The 20,050-nt window shown below is 46.7% G+C and overlaps 1 protein-coding gene across 1 annotated transcript; it reads right to left on the bottom strand.

Annotated features, from left to right (window-relative positions):
- Positions 1 to 2,270: 2,270 nt before the first annotated feature.
- On the bottom strand, positions 2,271 to 18,508 carry axin2 (axin 2 (conductin, axil)). Its single transcript, XM_053443030.1, has 11 exons — positions 17,866 to 18,508; positions 15,498 to 16,417; positions 13,566 to 13,697; positions 11,037 to 11,139; positions 9,126 to 9,266; positions 8,534 to 9,042; positions 8,259 to 8,435; positions 7,924 to 8,139; positions 7,670 to 7,804; positions 6,783 to 6,950; positions 2,271 to 3,942 (listed from the first exon to the last, which is right to left on the bottom strand). The coding sequence occupies exons 2-11, from the start codon at positions 16,304 to 16,306 to the stop codon at positions 3,816 to 3,818; spliced, it is 2,517 nt and encodes an 838-aa protein (XP_053299005.1). The 5' UTR covers positions 16,307 to 16,417; positions 17,866 to 18,508; the 3' UTR covers positions 2,271 to 3,815.
- Between the last annotated feature and the right edge of the window lie 1,542 nt (positions 18,509 to 20,050).

Here is a 20,050-nt window from a genome sequence, read left to right as displayed (position 1 = left end):
CATGGACGATGGGCGACATAACAGCTCCCGGAAAGTGAAGCCAAAGTGTCTCAATCGCCCCCTGGTGGTTGGCTGCCATAGAGGTCATAATAAATGTTATTGAATGGGACGTGGAACAAATACAATTTCCAAATACACATCGCATAACTCTCTCTCAAAGATGGTTTAATTTAAAGTTTATATCCCACCGATGTATGTCTAAGTGATGCTTTTTCCATTAATTTTTAATGAGTTATTTTGATTCTGGAATAATCTCAACTCAAGATCAATTCACTAACTACTTTGGATCTTATACAAGTATCTTATGTTTTTTTTCGTGAAATTGACTCATTTGTCATCCCGTCAAGGCTAAATGACCAAAATGCAACGTGAAAAACTGCCACTAGGCACCGGGGGTGCCCAGGAGTCTCAAGAGCCCAAACTTCTCTGTGTTCATTGATTTGATAACTTTAAGATTTGTGTGAGAATTTGCGCCTCTGTAGTAAAATATCAACTGGAGCCTGTATTGATGTGAAGCTTGTTATGAAGCTTATTTAGTTGAACTTATTTAGACTTTTCCTTTTCAGAGTTGTTATTTAAAGATCTAGAACCATCATCTTCACTGGTAAGTTTTTTTTTTAACATATGCTGTTTCTGCTCTTCTGCTCAGAGTTAGTCACTGTTGATCCTGAACAGCTCAACGGGCTTTAAAACATGAACACAGGACCGGCTATGCTGTGTAATCTTATCAAAAGATTGAGTAAACACCTCTTGTTGAAAGCTCTTACTTACCAACCTTCAAATGTCCCTAAATCTTCATACCCACCAACTAAAAAGCACCTTCGTTTATGAATAGCAGCCTGGAGTCGAGAGAAACCCAGTGCACTCTTCAAAAAGATGACCCCATCTAAAATAGCCCTCGACACAAAGATCGCTTCACACGGCTTTCTGACAGTGGAGCACCACTGAGAGAGAGCCTCTTAGTTCTTAAGGGTCCAGAGGATGGCCTTCAAGTGTATGCACTGACCTTTGCTGATGAAAGGACGGAAAATGGTATTTTAACAATATCATGATGCCCTTTCAATTTGAAAGGCGGCGTAAGAAACGCTCTTAGCCGATGAAACTTGAAAGGGGGGAAGTGGGTGTTGGAGGAATGTGGCGCGCAAAATGTGTGTTCAGATATCGGTGTGTGAAGCTATAAGCTATTACATATTGAAATTAATTGAGGTAACGTTGCCTCGTCGCACTCTATGATCCTCAATGGCTTTCCTCACATCTTACACAGCTGCGGGTCACTGCTGATACTGTGCCGAGAGAAAATCTGAACATAATTAATTTCATTAGCGGAGATATTTTAATATTTCCTGATGTCAACAAATACAGCTAAAAAGGAGAAATGTCTTATATTACTCGTCTGTGTCACAGACCTTAGACTAAAGCACCAAATGTGTGTTCATCCGCAGCTGAAAATAGTCCCTAACAAATGTTCTATTACCCCTATTGGTGTCATGTTTGCTAAAAACTAAAACGCCCATGTGTTTCAAGAAATTACCTATAGACTTTTTAGAAAATAATTTGTCCGACTCAAACATTTGAAGCCTCGTATTGAATTTAGGTGTTGAATACATACATGGAAGAAGGGCTGTGGTACAAGGATCGCACATCGGCAGGTCTTAAAATGATCAGTATGAACAAGGTACCTGACTATACCTTTTAGTTAGTGCTGAAAGTATGTCAACCTATCCTTTAACCTATTCTCCCTCTGAAAACATTTCACTCCCCAGGCTCCCTGATGGTTTATACAGTTAAATTCCATTCATGCAGCAGTCTGGTATCATCTATTCACTGGGATCTTAATTGGGTCTGAGCTAAAGACCAAATTACACTCACACAGATCATAAAGTGCCACAGGAGGCCAAACGGTTTATCGTGTAAATAGCCGGGTACTTGTACCTATGGCACATATTTGCCAAATGTCTCATTAACACATACTTAGATAGTCTCCCTCTCTCCTCCTTTCACTAAAACACACGGAGGCTCTGGTGGCCAAATTAATGCTGCATGTTTTAATTTACTCCCTGCTGGAAATTAAGAGCTGATAATGGATGCAAATCTGGCAGATTTCTCACTGGATCTACTGAGTTGCACTCTCCACAGCGGGGGGAGTGTGTGTAGTTAAGTTTGGCTCACACACACAAACACACACACAACCATCACAACATTCCAATTAGAGCTAGGAAAACCCATATATTTGCCTAGTCACAAGATACACACAAAAACATGGGAGGCCATTTGCTAATTTGAAAAATAGACCATTTTAATAAAGGCTACATCTCTTCGTAATTACAATAATTAAAGTACCGAGGCATCTTTTCAACTGAGCTCTATAGAACGTATAATTTACAGTTTACAAGTGGAGTTGAGGAAGCCATGAAAAATATTATAAAACATATACATGATGAAACGGATACTAAAAGGCATAAAAATATCTTTTTGACATAAGGCCCCTTGAAAAACCAAGGGAGTAACAGGACCCTGAAAACTGGGTAAAACACGGCAAGAATCCATGTAGGCACAGCTTCTGTACTCTATTAAAACACTATGGACATAGTGTATATCACCACCATCATGATCATCTGCAGCTCATAGAGCAGGTTTCAAACACACAGAGAGTAATCCTAGTTGAAAGCATCTCAGTCACATATACACATAAGTAAGCACGTAGGGGAGCACATCATAGAGCTTTTTGTTGGTAAATATTACTATTGGTGTAAACACATTTTGGGGACTCTAGGACCTGTTCAGGGCAGTTTCCTCTTAAATACATAGGCTATTTGTGCGATGCCTGCGCCGCTGAAACAAAGGCACTAAGACGCGACAGATCAAGGCTAAGCTGGGCAGAGACCCAGAATTAGGAATTAGACATTAAAAGCATTTTTCATAGTACACTCAGGGCCCTTCAGAGCAGATGGGGGACACGGCCACAAATAGCGCTGTAGTAGTAAATATATTATCAAACTTTAAGTGATGGAGAGCCGTTCTCAAAGCTTCAGCAGTGAGCTCTCCAGCAAAGAGATCACAGATGTCCAATTAAATTCTCCAGAGCAAGGAGTGGACATTTGGAAGAGGTATTTTTGGAGTTTACAGTTCAATATAAGGGGCTGAAAAGGAATACAACCATTTTCTTTGATCAAGAACTGATGCTCAGAAGGGGGGGGAGAAAAAAATCATGGATATGGAAATTGGAGCAGATCCTCCAACTCCAAGCAGCTCGTCCATGGCAGAGTAATTAGGGTGGGACAGGGATATCTTCAATAAATAGCAATAGAATTCTTTACACAGCAATACGAGCATCACAATACAATGCAATGTACATGTATATCTGCATATACATATTAGCGATGTGCGAGCAAGTGCCCAGGGGCAGACGCTGGCGCAGGCAGGGTCAGGTCGGGTATCGTGTCCGATTTAAAACCCTCTGCCCCATTTCTTGACAAGTGGTCATTCACCTAGAGTCTCTAGAAATTTCTCCTCTGGAACCATGGAGATGTTTCAGCCCAGCGACACAGTCCATCATTCTCTTCACTTCAAGGTGGGCTGTTCACATGATAGTCCTGCAATAGCGCCAACTTGCCCTCCTTCCTTTTTCCTTCTCCATATTCCATCCGATCCTTTCGCCAAGACCTCGACGACATTCCTTCAACAACGTCTCCAGTCCGACAGTCTTGGCTTCAGAGGACACAAGCTTTGTGTGTGTGGGCATGAGACAGAAGTACATCCACAGAGGTGCGAAGCGTTCGTAGGAGTTTATTCCACAACATGTAGGCGCCCCGGCCTCACTCCATCCTCTCCACCTTGCCCAGGATTTTGCCCTGGTACGTGGGCAGCAAGGAGCCTTCGTCTGACACTTCCTCGAACACCGCGCCGCAGTCAAACTCATCACTGGCTTTTTTGAAGTAGTACCTGCAACACAAAGACGTGACAATTAAAGTACATTCCAATCCTAGTACACTCAGTGCGCAATCAACCAAGCCTGCTGACCCACAGATGAATTTCGACGGGTGAGGTGGGACCTGCTGCTAAACAGTCTTGATCTAAAATAAGAGACCGGGTCTCCTTATCTACTCTCTCGCTCCTTCTCTCTTTAACATCTGTATTTCTTTTTTCTCTCCACTGTGCTGTTGTGAGTTTTGTCCCGGCTAACACAGGCCAATTAGGCCCAAGTGCTAATGAAGGGGTCCCTATGACATAAGCTGACATTTTGGGTGCCTGCGAGTCTGCCTGTCATTACCCCCCAACTCCTACACATCCGCTCGTGCACGTGTTAGAAGGCACATGTGCATGGGCATTCCCTCAGCCCAGTTTATTAATATTACAGTGACAAAGACGAGAACAGAGAATATGTAGAGGAGGGGAAGATGGAGGAAACAGTACACTGTGTCCTGGCTTACCCCTGTCGATAGCATGAGCTCTCACTGAGTGCTATGGGAAGGACAGAAGACGGACAACTTTCTGTGTGTGTGTGTGTGTTGTGAAGGAAAAGAAAGTAAATCTAAGGAGGGGCCTTATCGTCAGCCATGACTTCACTGGGCCATTAATGATGCAACCCCCCCTCCCCATCCTCATTTTGGAGGAAGAGAAACCAGCAGGGGTGGGTTTGTTAGGGGGGGGTCTCAGAATTCACTCATTAACTATGTAATGGAAAAATGCCTCAATTTGCTCCATGTGTGGGGCCAGTGGAATGTTTGTGTGTGTTTGTGAGACTTTTGTTTTTAACGAGACGAGAGGCTGACAACGCCAAACATGCAACACTTATAAAACGAGTGCTGTAGTCTTAAAATAAAAAAAAATCCTCGCAAAATAAAAAGGTGCCTGGGAGTGCACGTGCTCCAGTCAGCACAGGGGTGGTCACTAATAAAAAGCAGCTTCATCTGATATACAGGAAGGCTTCAACTTAGTGGAATGCAAGAGGCTTCTCTGAGGAAAATGAAGAGAGTTAATAAGACTAAGTAGATAAATAAGACGGCATGAAAGAGCACAAGACATGCCTGATAATTGTATCCTCCTTTCCTATCTGGAGGAGGAAGGAAAAAAAAGAAAAAGTTGAGCAGTCCTACTCTTATAAAAAAAAACTTCAAAGAGGCATGATCTTTTTTTGCTGAGAGAGACAGACAGAGACAGAGAGAGCCTGAATTTCCACTGGAACATGTTTTATGTGGCTAGATCTGTTTTTCCCCCCTTCTCCCCGGTCTCTGCGTTCGCACTGACATCTGGCACCAATATCGTCTGGCAGGGCCCAGCAGTACTGTTCTTTGTTGAACCGCTGCCATGTTGAAATGACCCAACTCCACACATTCTCTGGCTGCTATTAAAGCGCCGCGCAGCTCTCTTTCCCAAAAAATGTGGATGGTATGACACAGGAACTGAGACAGCGAGCCAGGGAGAAAAGAAGAGGTGCGGGGGGAAGGGGTGGGGTGCAAACAGACAGATGTGAAGAACTCGGAGCTAAGTGCCTGTCACATTTGTTGATCCAAAAACACTGCACACATCTGGAGGAGGAGGACATTTCTGGGAGTTCCTTTGCCTTTTTATTCACCCAGAAATCATAGTTTGATACCTATAATTATTAACACAATACTCAACCCGTGCTTATCCTGGAGACCGTGGCAGCCCAAACAATACGCTTTGATCTTTTCCCTTTAATGCCCACTGGTAAGAAGCAATCAAAGAAAAATCTCTCTGAGCAAACACACACTGAAGCGGTGCAGCCTCAGCCGGGGCCCTGTAAGTACGGCAAACAAGCGGATCTGGCGTTTAACAATCTGCCTTTCAAATATATCCATAAAATGATTACAACATGTGTAAACATTGTGCGTGTTTGACACAAGCACATTCATGCATGTGCACACACACACACACACACAACCACACACACTAAAGCTGAGGGAGAAAAAAAAGAGCCCCTGATAGCATCAGTGAAGAATTTGCACACTGGCCATTTGTGTGAGTCTTTGTTGGTTGAAATGAAAGGGGCCGGGGCTTCAAAGCCATGTGTATTAAGTGTGCCTTAGCATGGAAATCAATACCAGATGGGACCCAAATCGCTGCAGTTCAAACTCTCCCTCTAACCCCCGCTCCACCCAGCCTCCCTCCCTCTTGTCCTTTCCTTTTCAATGCAGCCCCCTCAAGAGACGCACACACACCACAGAGGCCTGAAACTGTTTGCACACACACATCGAAACAAACCCTGATAACGGCGCTTCACTTAAACGTGCATGAAACACATTTAAAGTGAGGAGGAGATTTTATATATTTTAAGGTCGTGAAGGTCACAGGTACTGACCAAAACCCAAAGATATACATTTACCACAAGATGGTGCAGCCTGGCCATGTCACCACATTATGAGATGGCAGTAATGATCACAGATCGCGAGGTCAGTAATACTGCTCCCATGCCATCGAAGATACCGGACATTGCTCATCTATATCCGTCCTCCACATCTTGCCTTTGTGTTGGCCATTTTGAGGAACTACACCAAGGAGGATATGGCTTAATGTGTTTGTTGGCATGATAACACAAAAACTACTGGACAGATTACCATAACACTTAATGGAAGGATGGGTCTGGAAAGAACCCATTCAAATGGAGCAGATCTGGATCAGGGGGCGGAGCCAGAATTTTTTAACCCATTTTAGGTAAGATGTTTTTCAAAATGTTTGTTGAATTCTAGTATATATAGATGCAGTTCCATGTAAAACTTTAAACGATAACCACTTCGTATTTAAGTTTTTTCTCTACACACCTGTAGTTGCCCTTCTTGCGGAGCTGCTCCTTGAAGTGGCCAAGGGTGAGACTGTGGCTCTTCATGCTCCTCCGGTAGGGGATCTCCTCGCCACAGAAGAAATATGTCACCACTGTCTCGCCACTGCAAACTCCATTGCTTCCTAACCCCTTCTTGCACTCCTTCACCCTGAAAGGAAAAGAAATGATATGTTAGCAGGAGCGAGCACAGTTATGATACGATCCAACCAATGATCGACAACTTGCAGCTACAGAAGACAGTGCTAGACTAGAGACACAAACAGCAGTCTGACTGAAGAACAACACTAGTGAGTGAGTGACCCAGTGCCATCAGTAAGTGTGTGTGTGTGTGTGTGTGTGCATGCAGAAGGGGCACAATATTAACAATTCCCCTTCAGCTATGTCCAAGGCTTTGTAGGCCCACTTCAGAGGAGCGCTCCCTTTGCTAGGCTCTGCTCGCCCCAGCTGACTGCCAGCTCACTGAAGGACAGCCAATAAAAAATGATACATTTATATGAAAGCGATGTCTAAGTCAGGTGGTGCAGTGACTACACAATCCTCACACACAGACATCACAAGTACACAAGAATCATGCAAACACAGAAGCAGAGCCAGGCCTGTATGTACAAAGCTTAAAATAGGCTTCGCAAAGGGAGTCACCTTCTCTTTTCAGTGACTGCGTGTGTAGGCGTGGGCACATGTGTTATGTGTGGTATTGGGCAAGGCTACGCGTCTGTCTCCCTACATGTGCGGCGAGGAGTGCGGGTGACAAGAAGGAAGAGTTAAAAGAGTAGAAGTACACTGCAAGGTGGAGGCTATGGCTGAGAGGAGGAAGAGGAGCAGAGAGGAGGAGAGGAGGGGGAGGGCAGGACGCTAGAGGCATCGTACTCTTCTGATTGGAGACTGGTGCTGGTTGCGAGGAGACTGGCAGGGCTGGGATTGGCTTGAGAGAGAGGAACGGACCCCCCACCCTGGACAGGCACTAGGTGGCTCTTCTCTCGCTGGAGACTGGAAATTGAATGCCTGGGAAGAGATCAAACCGAAAGTTTAATGCTATGATCAACAATACTAACCGATATTTCCTTGTGGGACAATTAGAAATCACAGCTTAGAGCAACATTCAACAACTGTTCTCTTTGTACCTTTGCTTGGTGGTCTTGGTGGAGACCTCCTCCAGTCTGCGACAGGCCTCCTCCAGCTGGGCCAATGTATTGGGAGGGGGCAGGGGAGGCATGGCAGGGTCTTGGATGAATGGCTGGGCAGGCTGGTGGCTACGTAAGTGGCCACAACTTCCTCCACCACCCCATGTGTGTGTCTGGGTGGAAGTGCCTCCAAATGATTTCTTGGTGGTCTGGGTACTGGGAGGGCAAATGGACAAAAAACAACATATATCAACAATATGCAAGGGTGGGGAATTTTAAAATAAAACAAAACTTATGTTAACCCTTAAGAGTTCCAGCAAAAAGCCACTGCTCACCTGTGAGCCTTATGCCTGCCCCGCTGTTTACTTTCCAGGATCCACTGCAACACATTTTGGGTGGGGTCCGTCGTGTCACTGGGCAGCTGTCCAAGCCCACAGTCTTCCATAGACCTCTCTGCCACTCCATCCTCAGCTCCAGAACGACACACACGCCTGGATAGAGAGCTGGAACGCCTGGAAGGAAGAGAGGAGTAAAGAGAGAATTGTTTATTTTTATGCAATCAACGGATGAAAAGAAGAAATATAATTGACGCAAAGTGCATGGAACTGACCCCATATTGTTTTCTGTTGTAATAGGCCCGCACATCTCTCTGCCCAGGCTACGGCTGCGTTGGTATGGCTGGCACTCTCCACTGCTGGAGCACAGGCCATGCACCCTGAGGGCGGCCTCTTTTTCAATTTGCTCTTGAGTCTTGGGACTGGCATGATGGTGAATGTAGTGGTGGTGGATGTGTTTCTGGCTCTGCCGGCTTACGAGGGTTCTGTTGGGGCCCAAAGCCAGAGTGAACGCCCCTAGGTCAGGACTGGGGCCCCCAGTCCTCACAGGGGCCTTGATTCCAAGGCCTGCCCGAGCGAAGGTCCTGTGTTCTGGGGAGCTGGAGCGAGGGGAATGACGGATGACAGCTGGGGACTGGCAGCCGGGGGTCTTCAGGACACGAGAGAGGTGTTCATCCAGGATGGCCTGGGGGTCCTCATCAGAGGAGCCCGAGAGAAGGGTCAAGGGGTGGGGGGAGAGCTGGGGAGCACTTCCCATGATCTCTGTATCTTCTCTTTCCTCCTCCTGGTTGAAGCAAACACCGTTATTGACTGACAAAAACACCACTTTAAAAAATGCAATTTTTCCAGTATGAACCAGTAACACACCTCCTGAATCTGCTGCAGCCTCTCCTCCAGAGAGCTGATGGTGTCCTGCTCTCTCTTCAAGCTCTCCAGGCGGGAGATGAGCTGTGCTGCGAAATCTGCCGGCTTCAGTGGGACCATCTCCTTTGGAGGACAACGAGTGCGCTTTTGGGGAGAAAGACATCCATTAGCTGTTGTTTCATATTGTTATCCACCCATGATAAAGCTCCCCAATTCCTACAAAGACATCCGTCCTCCTCTCGCCTCATCTAATTATGCATTGTTCTCCACCAGCGCCTACTCCACTGTTGGTGGTACTGATCGAGGCACTATCATAGGCACACAGGAGGCTGTTTAAAGGGGTGGCATGCCTGGTGTATGGTCACGCTGGGCCAGGCCTTGGCTGGTTCCCTCTGTCAGCATCAGCAGGCCTCTTTAAAGTCAGCTCACTTCAAAGACTTTCTCGTCAAATATCAAACACGCAGTAGGGGGAGAATAGGGTGGTGGTGGGAGGGATGGAGGGATAGATAGATGGGAAGCAGTGGCTTTACATCTAGGAATAAAAGCCACATATCGACAGGGGGTGGAAGAGAACTACAGGGAGGAAAGGATGGGGGATTAAAAAGTGGGAGAAGTTGAGATGCAGAGATGTGTGCTCGCAGGAGGGCAGAGAAAGAAGAAATGAAGAGAGGAAAGGATCGGAGGACAGAGATAAAGGTGCCAAGAAGGATGGGAGATAAGGTTGAGGTAATTTATTCCCCCCCTTGTCACACGCTGGGCACCTTTGAGGTACAGTATAGTGACAGTATGAGAGTCTGTGTGTGCACTTATTAAATTATTTGCATTTTTGCACTGGGGCTTTCTTGATTTTTTTTCCTCATTTTTGTTTCTTCCATTCCTTTGTAGTGGGGATGAAGGGAAGAGAAGACAGAGAAAAAGGAGGAGCCCGAGGCGGGTGCACCATGGGAATGGCAGCCATCGCCAAAAATCAGACGGGAAACAAAAACAAGAATAAAAGCGAAAATAAAGCAAAAAGGGGACAGCGGGGGGAAAAGTGGTGAGTACCAATCTGTGAATCTTTTTCTAATATAAGTAACACACTCCCATCATGTTGAAAAAGGGGCTGACATCAAGTTTATTTTAACAAGCTACTCCTGCATGATATCTTTTCCTATCCTTCTCTCAACCTTAAGTTAGCGTCTATTAAGCCTTAAGCTACCAACTCCCCTCTGACCCACTGAGACGTCACATGGCACGCTCAGACTCTTTGCTGTAGTTAGATCCCTCAGTTTTAGGGAAGGGGGGCTGGATGAGTGTGTGTGTGTGTGGGTGTGTGTGTTGGGGGGGGGGGGGGGGGGGGGGGGCAATGGAAAAAAAGGGGGCCAGCTCTGTTGGAAGTTGTCACTTCCCTGTGCGTTTGCTCCATTCATCCTTGGATCAAAGCGCTGCATGTGAGTGCGTGTGTGCGCGCGAGTGAATGTGTCGAGTATCTTTGTGTTTTTGTTGGGGAAGTTGGCTGATTTCAGAGCCCTCGGGATAAAGCGGCAGAGATCTTCCTCATCTCTCCCTATTCTCCATATTTACAGCATCAGTGGGGAAGAAAAGCCCTGGTGTGTTCCGAGCTCTGGGGCGATAAACAGCTTAGAGACCTCCCCGTTTCCCGCAGACTTCAAGGAACCCTAATGGGGGTGTAGGTGACACCAAAGGTAGCGGGTGTTTGTATGTGCGGGTGTGTGTGTGTGCGCGATAGTGGGAGGCTGGGTCTTTGACGTTACTCTTTAGATCTTTGCTGGTGTTGTCGAACTGAGGATGCCGAATACAGTTTGTGCGGTACTATTCATAGAACCAAGAGACCCGGAACAGAGGGTGGTATGGAAATTAGACAGTGCGACCCAGGTTCAAACAGACTGAGTATGTGTGTGTTTGTGTACTTACAGGGAAAGCAGGCAGAGAGACTTGGCTATTCATCCTCATGTTGCGTTGCATCTCTCTGTGTAGCTGTTTCTTGGAGCCCAGTTTATACGGAGGGATGCCATCTCTGGGGGTGTGCAGACAGATCACAAAGGTCAATTACCCAATCAGCTACATCATTAAAGACCAAACATCCATTCAGGAAGAAGCTTATTAGCCAACTGAGTAGATCAAACACAGTGCAAGCCAGAAGAAATCTAATTTATTAATTCTCCTAAGATTTTTTTTTTCATCTTTCAGGCTTAATTTGAGAACAAAGAAGATACTCAGAGGTAAATTATGCTCGCATTTACGGCCTCGTATGTGTGTCGGAGCCGATTTTGTAACGTGGTTCTGAGTGAGGTGGTAAGAGGTTCTATTTGCATTTGAAGTGACACAAATTCTTTGCTCTGGCTTCAGCACAGCACCGGGAAACCCTGCTGGTCAATTCCTTTCAACCTACACACACACACAACAACATCTACTAGCCAGATGTGAACCATTCTTTCATATGAACCCGATTCTTCAGAATCATCCAGAGTTTTCCTTTAACACCTGAAGCAAAAAAACATATATTGTCTGTATGGTATGCACTCTCACCTACTGGAAATACTTAGGGCTTAGTGCGTGCAGAAGAGATTATAGGACACGTCCATTCAACCAGCACCATTCACGCATGAGCTCAATCAAATATTACACAGATTTTATACGAGGGTAAAGTCTGTTTCAATTCTGGTCCAAATGATTCAGAAAATGTGTGTCGCATGCACAGGTCTTCTAGATAAGTTCAGGGTTGCAGTGCATGTGTGGAAAGCAGCTGTAGTGTCAGCATTAGCATTCCCCCGCTGACGTTTATGTTGAACCGAGGACACCGTTAGCATTAGCGAGTCATTCCACTGATTCAAAGTGTTACTGTGGGACAGGACCCAAGGGTGCAGCTAACCTGGTTAAATCTATCTGAGGGACTGAACGGCTGACTGGCGAAAAGATGAAATCAAACAACAAACGGTAAAAGCTCCGGCTTCAAACCGCAGCACTTGACAGAGTGAAACAGTGTCTTTTCTCCCATGCTAAACAGCAGAATCCTGGTGACCTAGCCTAACTGATGAGCACTTTTCCACTTTTGCTTTGAAATGCCACAGTCATGCGCAAAAGCAACTCTCCCCACGCACACACACACACACACACGTACACACACACCCCACCTCCCACCCCCAATCTTCATTTGGCAAGCGCTGCCGCAGCCAGCCTCTGATCTCCGCACATCAAAAGGCTGGTTTGTAAGATAAGGTAATGTTTGAAGTCTGCGCAGCTGCATTCCCCAGCGTCCAAGCAAATCCATAAATAAGATATAAGCAAAAATCCCCCCTCCACCACTCTCTTTCTCTTCCCACCCAACAGCCTCGTCCCCCGTTGCTTTTTTCCCCCTTTTCTATTCTTTCCGTTATCAGTAAATGAGATTCAAATGTTTATGGGTCGTTTTAAGTGACCTAAAGAGAGACAGATATTCTGATCAAGGACAGAGCAGGCAGGAAATGAGAAGGGGGGGGGGGGGGGGGGGGGGCATTGCTGTGGCCAGGGCTTTGTCATTGCACTGGGTCAAAGTACAGCAGAATAGGACTATATTGGCGTCTGCTCTTTTGAAGCTGGGCCGTCTAGAGATATGCCAGAGCAGAGGGCTCCCTGTTATAAAGAGAAACTCTTTAAAGCTGCCATATTCCTGTGTGGCCCAGCCAACTGGTCACACTAAACATCAGTGTCAGTCTTTAACAATCATGATCTCCGTCATCTTGCTAGCTATTTCAATGACATCATCCGCGCAGGCCTTGAAGCCTCCCATGTGAGATGAGGTAAAGAAGAACTCGTACCAATATTTTTCTGCTTTCTGTCCAAAAACCAGCCGACCTGAAATATTCTGGCCTAGAGCTGTGCACAGCTATGACTTCATCACACCGTGTCACTCGACAGACACGTGATTACGCCAAGCTATCCTTTAGGTGAACGGGGCTCTAAGCATGTACACAGATAAGCACTAAGCATGTGAGGACAGCTGCGTCGAGCACATTGGACAATCTCTGCATTTAATGACAACAAGCTTGCAATCACAAATGATGCAAATGTTTAAGTATTAAGATCTTTGAAATAATTTGGGTTTTTGATCAACAACTTGTCCACTGATGCACTAAACATAAATTCTCTGTACTCTTTACAATGCATCAACTCACAAAGTCCTCTAGTGTTCACAGTAAAATGTTATTACACAATATATAAGGAGGGGGCCTGGCACTGACTCATGCCAAAACCTGGCAGCTCCAGAGTCTTTAAGGGTTTTTCAAGGGGCCACAATTCACCAGGATTTCCACTATAAAGACTCCGAACAGTCAGCAGAGGGAAGGTGTGTCCTTATTCTCTTCATTTATTTATTTAGTTGCGTTTTCACAGCACCTTTATTTCATATTCCTGAAACATGCTTCGGTTCTGACATTCTCATGTATTTGGTTTAGATCCACTTACACACTGCTGTCAGTCATGGACATGGCGTCGTCGGTCAAAGCGTCACTGGACACCTCACTGTCATTGGTGCTGCTGACAGGGGCGAAAGAGCCCATGTGGCAGGGGTTGAACGAGTCTCCTCGTTTGTAGGATCTGAGGAGGTTACACGAGCAGAGATCAGATTAATACTAATGCAGCACCATGAAACAGCATACAACAGGTGGCTGACATTTAGTTTCTACTTTCTTGTGTGCATTTCCTGTGGGTTTCAGATCTAAAATGAAGACAGAGAGGGTGCATTTGTGTGACCTTGTCTCCTACCAATAACAACTCCAGCCTGTAATGAATGCATGTGACTGGCTGGTCTGGGGTCAGGAAACCTCCTTCTCTGAAGTACAAGTTCATCTGCATTGAGTAAAACTTTTTTCCCCTTATGCCTTCTTTTGCAGCCCACAATTTCTCTCTTTCCAATTCTGTCTCCCGCTGTGTGTGTGCATTCTTGCCATGGTACAGGAGGAGAAGAAAAGGGGGGGGGGGGGTTACCAAAGAAAAAAAAAGTATAGAGCGGAAGCATGAGAGTGTGTCAGAGAAGGAAAGAAAGGGGAGAGGAAAAAAAAGGGGGGAGAGACCCAGCATGACTAAAGCTGTAGGCCCCCAGCACCGGGCTGACCTTCAGAGGGGCTTGCAAAGAGTCAGGTATTTAACACAGCTGGCCTTGCATTCTTCCCTCCCTGCCTCTCTCTCACCCCCTCATTTATACTTTCTCCTCCCTCCCTTTCTTTCATGAGAAGCCCCCCCCCACCCCTCTGTCCTTCCTTTCCGCTCTCTTTCCCCCTCACTTTCGCTCAAAAGCAATGCCCCATCGTCCCCATCCCCAAGTTTTTGGAGAAAAAAAATAAGATAAAAGTGGTGAAGGCGGAGGGGAATGAATCAGGCAAGAACTGTCGCAAACAAGAAAAGAGGGAAGAAGAGAGTGAGAGGGTTGGTTGGGGTCGGGGGTGTTGATTTTCTGGGGAAGCTGCTGCCATTCAGGGTTTGTTTTCTTTCTCTCTCTCTCTTTTTTTTTAAAAGAAAACCTGAGATGAGAAGAGGTGAGGAGAGGGAAGCGGAAAAAGGAGAAATGAGTTCCACATGGTTGGAAATCTGTGGTGTGACAATGGGAGGGGGGAAAGCCGTCTGTTCTACCTGCTCAGCTGACAAGCATCACTCAAAAAAGAAAGCCTGGGATGGGAATGATCATCCCAACAACACACAAATGTTAATCCCTGTTGTTCAGATTCAATAGCTGTAATTTGTAAAGTTATCTTAGCACAACTTGGGATTTAGTGGTGCACTAGCAACAGGAGCATCCGCCCATGATCTAATGTTGAGACTCCTGAAATACCTCCATAACTTTGGTTATTTATGATAATTTCTGTTTCATGGATTTATAAACCCTTCAGAGCAACTCCAATTCCAGAAAGTGCCCTCTATTGATCTGCTAAAGATCCTCTGCCAAAGGCGAGAGGACAGTGTGATTGTATACAGGAGGAGGCATAGCATAGCAATGTCATCATCTATTATTTGCTGGCTGGGGTCAGAGCCAGTCGTGCTCTGAACTTTTCCTGTGGAAGACGATCCCTCATTCTGCAGAACTATTTCAAAGCCCCGGAAATCCAGGCGAGCGCCAGCAGAGGGCTGCCGCTGGATACGGTGACAGGGGCCACAGAGAGCCAGGGAGGGGGGGGGGGGGAGAGAGAGAGAGAGAGAGAGAGAGAGAGAGAGAGAGAGAGAGAGAGAGAGAGAGCGAGAGATCTGCAAACTTAGCAGACACTCCGGGATGAAGAGGAGGACAAATGTATTTTCCACGTTTACGCATGCATGAGAGAAAATGTATGTGTTGTGCATTATTTACGCACAGCATGCTCTGGATCTTAAGATAGATAGAGATTAAAAAAGATGTTGCAGCCATACCTGTATCCCCCCTCCAGCATCTCCACCGCCCTCATGGACACGGGGGCCCTGTTCACCTTCGCTGACAGTCCAACCAGCGCTTTGGCTTTGAAATCACAACTCCACTCCTCCTCTTCATTGAGCGTGGGCAGGTATCCACACACAACTTTCAGGTCGCCCAGCCCGTTCGAGTTGACGTGGTTGGGGTTTTCTCCTCCACTCCTCACGTACTCGAGGTAAATGTCAGAGGTCAGAAACATCTGGTACGCGTTCTCCTCCATGTTGGTCTGGATCTCGGTCTGCGCCTGGTCGAACATGGCAGAGTCTACGTGCTGCTTCTTGATATTATCCCGTATGTAGGTTTTAGTCGCGGGCTTGAGCTGTTTGGCGACAATGCTGTTGTTCTCGATGTAGCGCTTGTAAATTGCTTTGGCGACTCTGTGCGTTTTGGTATCCTTGAGGTCCATTTGCCTGAAGCCATTGCAGGCGAACCAGAAGTCCAACGTGTCGACGCATTTCTGCCGCTCCAGGAATGTCCTGAAGAGAAAAGCCCCGTCCTGGTCCCCGAGGAGAGAGTGCAAAGACTTTGTCCACCGGGAGAGCGGCGAATCCGGGGACGCACTCCCCTCGGGCTCCCCAAGTCCGTCCTCGTTCCTCCTCGCCGATGAGCCCGGAGAGCCGAGCAGAACCGACCTGGGGAGTTCCGCGGTTCTCATCACTGCGAGTTTGCCGGGGTAGCAGGGCGCCTCGCCCTCCTCCCCAGGCACCGGGGGTCGAGGGGCATCTTCTCGGAAACTACTGGCGATGTGGTCCATGAGCGCCCGGCTCATGGTTCTGACGGCTGAAGCCTGTGTGTTGTTCGCCTCCTCTGAGCTTCTACTGTAATCTCCTCACTCTCTTGTGTCAGCGGGGGAGCTTCTCTCCGGCTGCCCGTCTTCTCCCTGAAACACAAAGTATTGATCTAATCAAAACCAGATCCGCCCCAACTTCAAAGCGGCAGAGGCGCAGTAAGAGTCTCCTCAGTCCCCCCACTGACTTTTACAGAAATAAAAGAGACGAGGCTAGTTCACAGAGAAAACGCTGCGGCAGCATTACATAAACAGTGATGTTTCATATCTCAACGTGGAGTGGGATTTTGTTCCGAGGCGCTAATGGCTGGGACGCGATTTAACTGATTCCCTCACATGCGCCGGGGAGAGCAAAACGAAGCATGCACTGAAATCACTTCTCCTTCCGGTGCCTTAACGCGGGTAAAAGTAGTAATTACACGTGTGTCACGCGGGGTTGTTAATTGAAATTCATTAATGAGTAATTCATCCTGGATGCCGGAGCATTACGCACGGACTGCGCGGACGCTTCCGGATCCATCCCGGCTGCTGTCAGGGTTCCAGCCCGGCTGACCGGCTGCTGCAGAGCGCAAACACATGCCTGTCTTCTCCCATCCCTGCTGCCACTTTCTTTTTTTATTTAATTCACCGTGTCTGATCAGTCACTTCCACGCGTCTCTAACCCACATCTCATCACAAGCGACCAGGAATCCCATCGAGCCCGTCGGTGATGAGAACCTGTAGGACACGGGACAAAACTCGAGGAGATCGAAAAACGTGACTAAAATTGTTAATGGAGCCAACTGGCTGCTGCTGCTGCTGCTGGCGTGCGTGTGCGAGCTACAACTCATGGTGCCTTAACGCGCTCAGATGTTCCAAACGTCCAGATGTTGTGCCAATAACGCAGAGATTACGAGCAGTTTAAAACAGACGATCAACTCCGCGATCTATCAGCTGATGAAGCAGATGTCAAAGAGAACAACTGGTTCCAGGTTAAACTTGTCAAAGATGAAAGAGCTACAGCTCAAAACCCTTCCTAAACCAACACCCTGGGCTAATTATCGAAAAATAACTTGCCGTGCATATTTATATTCCACAAATGTACATTCCAACCGCACTCAAAGTCACACTTAAAGTTTCTTTAACGGTACATTCAGGGCTAAAAGAGAGAGAGTAACCTCACCCCTCGTTACCGTCCAACTCCATGTACACAGCAGAGGTCTCAGATCTTGTGGGGGAGGAATTCCACACACACACAAAAAAGAAGAAAGCAGCACTTGAGAGAAAACTTCTACTTTAAAGTCACGAAATCGAACAAACCGGATTAAAAAAAAGGTCGAAATGAAGCAAAGATACAGAAACGTCTGGAGGTGTTCTTATTTCATTTTCGGTGGGGGTCTTTAAACGCAACAAAAGCGGCACATTTCCCACAGAACAGAACTTCAAAAGCGAGTCAACAGCACATCAAAGGCAACTCCAGCGGGGGCCAGTTTGAGTAGGCGCACACACACACACACACACAAGCACACACGCGCGCACACACACACACGCTTGAAACTTACCATCGATCTGCGGGTCCTCTCCTCAAATTAAAAACTCCTGTCCTGTTTGTTTCGTGTCCGAAAGCGCGAATAAATCCACAGAGCTCCGTCTCCACAGCGCGTCCACATACAGTCCGTTCAGGCTCGACTCGGTTTCACGGAGAGGAAAACGCACTCGAGAGGAAGAAGAAGAAGAAGAAAAAAACCAGCGCGTTTCTCCCTCCTCCTCCCTTTCTCCACCTCCTCCTCCTCCTCCTCCGGTTGCTCTCAGGCTGCCATGCCGCACGGTGGCTCTCTCCTGCAGGCGACTCCAACACCAACTGAACGGAGAGGCTGGAGCAGCGCACTTCAAAGCCAGGAACCGACTGCCGGGTCCCGACAGGAGCATAAAAAACAATTACAGCCTCTCGCGCCTCAGAAAAACATCAAAAACAAACCGAACCGTTGCCGGTGAAAGTGTTTAACGTCAGAGTCACTGTGGACGAAATGTAATCCGAATGTTTTTTACATTTTTTTTATTTCCAGACCTTTGCGCCCTTATTTTTCGGTCACGTATCTCCCACTTTCGTTTCCCGGCTCGCGAAGTTGCTTCGCGAGGACCTTATCAAAGGCAAGCAATCTTGAGCCAACTCCCCGAGGCTTTGGAGCGTCAGAAGTAACTGATCTGCCGCCCTAATAGCATTATCGCTACAATCCCTCTGTTGCTACATAAACTTTAAAGACGCAGAGATCTTTTTTTTTCTTCTCTTTCTCTCTTTCTTCTCTTTTCAAGAGCCGCATAGTTCTTGAGATTAACCCACTGGAGTCCACAGTGCATGCAACCCAGCGTAGATATCAAATAGCACGTTTCTATCCTTACATGCATATTTTTTTTGGGGTGTGTGGTCACATTATAAGAAAAACTAAATGATTCGAATCTCCTGAGTGCACACCGTGGAGCCACAGAGCAGAGCCCCCCTGCTGCAGGATTCAAACACTTGCTCAAGGGAACCTCTGCAGAACAAAAGTGTCCCCCCCCCCCACACACATAGTTGAACATAAGCTTTTACTTTTGCAATCCACATTCAGCCCTTCACTTGGAGCATGCTGCAGTAGGAGGTCATAGCTGTGTTATCGCTCCACAGCTCCTACCAGTGGCAACAGAGGCCACATGCACATGTGCCAGATTCAAACATCTGCTCCTCAGTGGAGATAAGTTCCGTGAAGGATGTTATCATATCATTTATGAGACAGAAGAATGACTCCCCTCTGCAGCTCGCACTGTGCAGCTCTGTGCTTTGTGGATACTCCTTAACTGCAGTGTTAGATAACGGGAACAGGGGTGAAAAGCGCACACGTTCAATTCACTACACAACCATTTACTGGTCTGACTGAAAGGAGTTGCTCGGACATTTTTTTAGAGACTACATTTCCTTTATTCGCACTAAAACCAGCTACAGTCTGTGATGCTGGTTGTGTTTATAGAACAGAGTCAATAGGGTTTTGGATAGGTCTTTAGTGTTCAAATGAGCCGCCACAGGGGACTCTTTGTACAAGATGACTGGCCATATTCTTGAAAGAGAGACAGTAGGTGTCTCTGTGTTGTCCTTGTTTTCTCAGTGGACACAAATTCAAAAAGTACAGTGCAAGGACACCAAACACTTTGATCAAGCGCGTTTGCCAAAGGTGCCGTGAAACGTTCTCCCTCGATGCCTCGCTTCCCATCAAGGTTAATAAAAGAGGAAATTGCTCTTGAAGAGGCCATGATGCCGAATCCCTTAGTCATCATTCAGAGGCCACTTCTATCACCCTCATATTTTGTGCGCTCTCATCCCGCATGCGGAAAACCCCTCACTGATGTCTGTCCACCGAGCTAACTGTCCCGCCAAAAGTAGAGCAGCGTTGACTCCCAACTCAAACTGAGAGGTAGCTCATCTAAATTGGGGCTGCATCAAAAAGTAAAGGGTAAATGGACCAAACAAATATTGTAGATGTGTTATAATACACATGGGCAATGTGGGCGTGTCTGTTAAAAAAAGGCTTGAGGCTACTGATGCACAGTATATACCTGACATCTGGAACCATGCCAGATGTGAGACAGTAATGAGTCAATGAGTCAAAACAAGTCTGCACAAAAACCCAATTTCTTATCTCATAAAAGCTCATCCTCACAGTCCGGGTCCCTCTGCAGGTATACAGGTCATCTGGGTAATATACTGAGAGCTGC

The sequence above is a fragment of the Pleuronectes platessa genome, chromosome 16, assembly GCF_947347685.1.
Source record: "Pleuronectes platessa chromosome 16, fPlePla1.1, whole genome shotgun sequence".
Taxonomy (NCBI): Eukaryota; Metazoa; Chordata; class Actinopteri; order Pleuronectiformes; family Pleuronectidae; genus Pleuronectes; species Pleuronectes platessa.
The sequence above is the reverse complement of the archived record's forward strand: the minus strand, read 5'-3'. Positions and strand labels throughout refer to the sequence as shown.

Bases quoted from the DNA above. Each gene is read 5' to 3' on its own strand.
- axin2 (XM_053443030.1), bottom strand. From the start codon at position 16,306: ATGAGCCGGGCGCTCATGGACCACATCGCCAGTAGTTTCCGAGAAGAT. The intron at 9,043-9,125 runs GTGTGTTACTGG...TGCTTCAACCAG, and splicing joins GGCTGCAGCAGATTCAGGAG to GAGGAGGAAAGAGAAGATAC. The intron at 6,951-7,669 runs GTACGATGCCTC...TTTTCCTTTCAG, and splicing joins ACCAGTCTCCAATCAGAAGA to GGTGAAGGAGTGCAAGAAGG.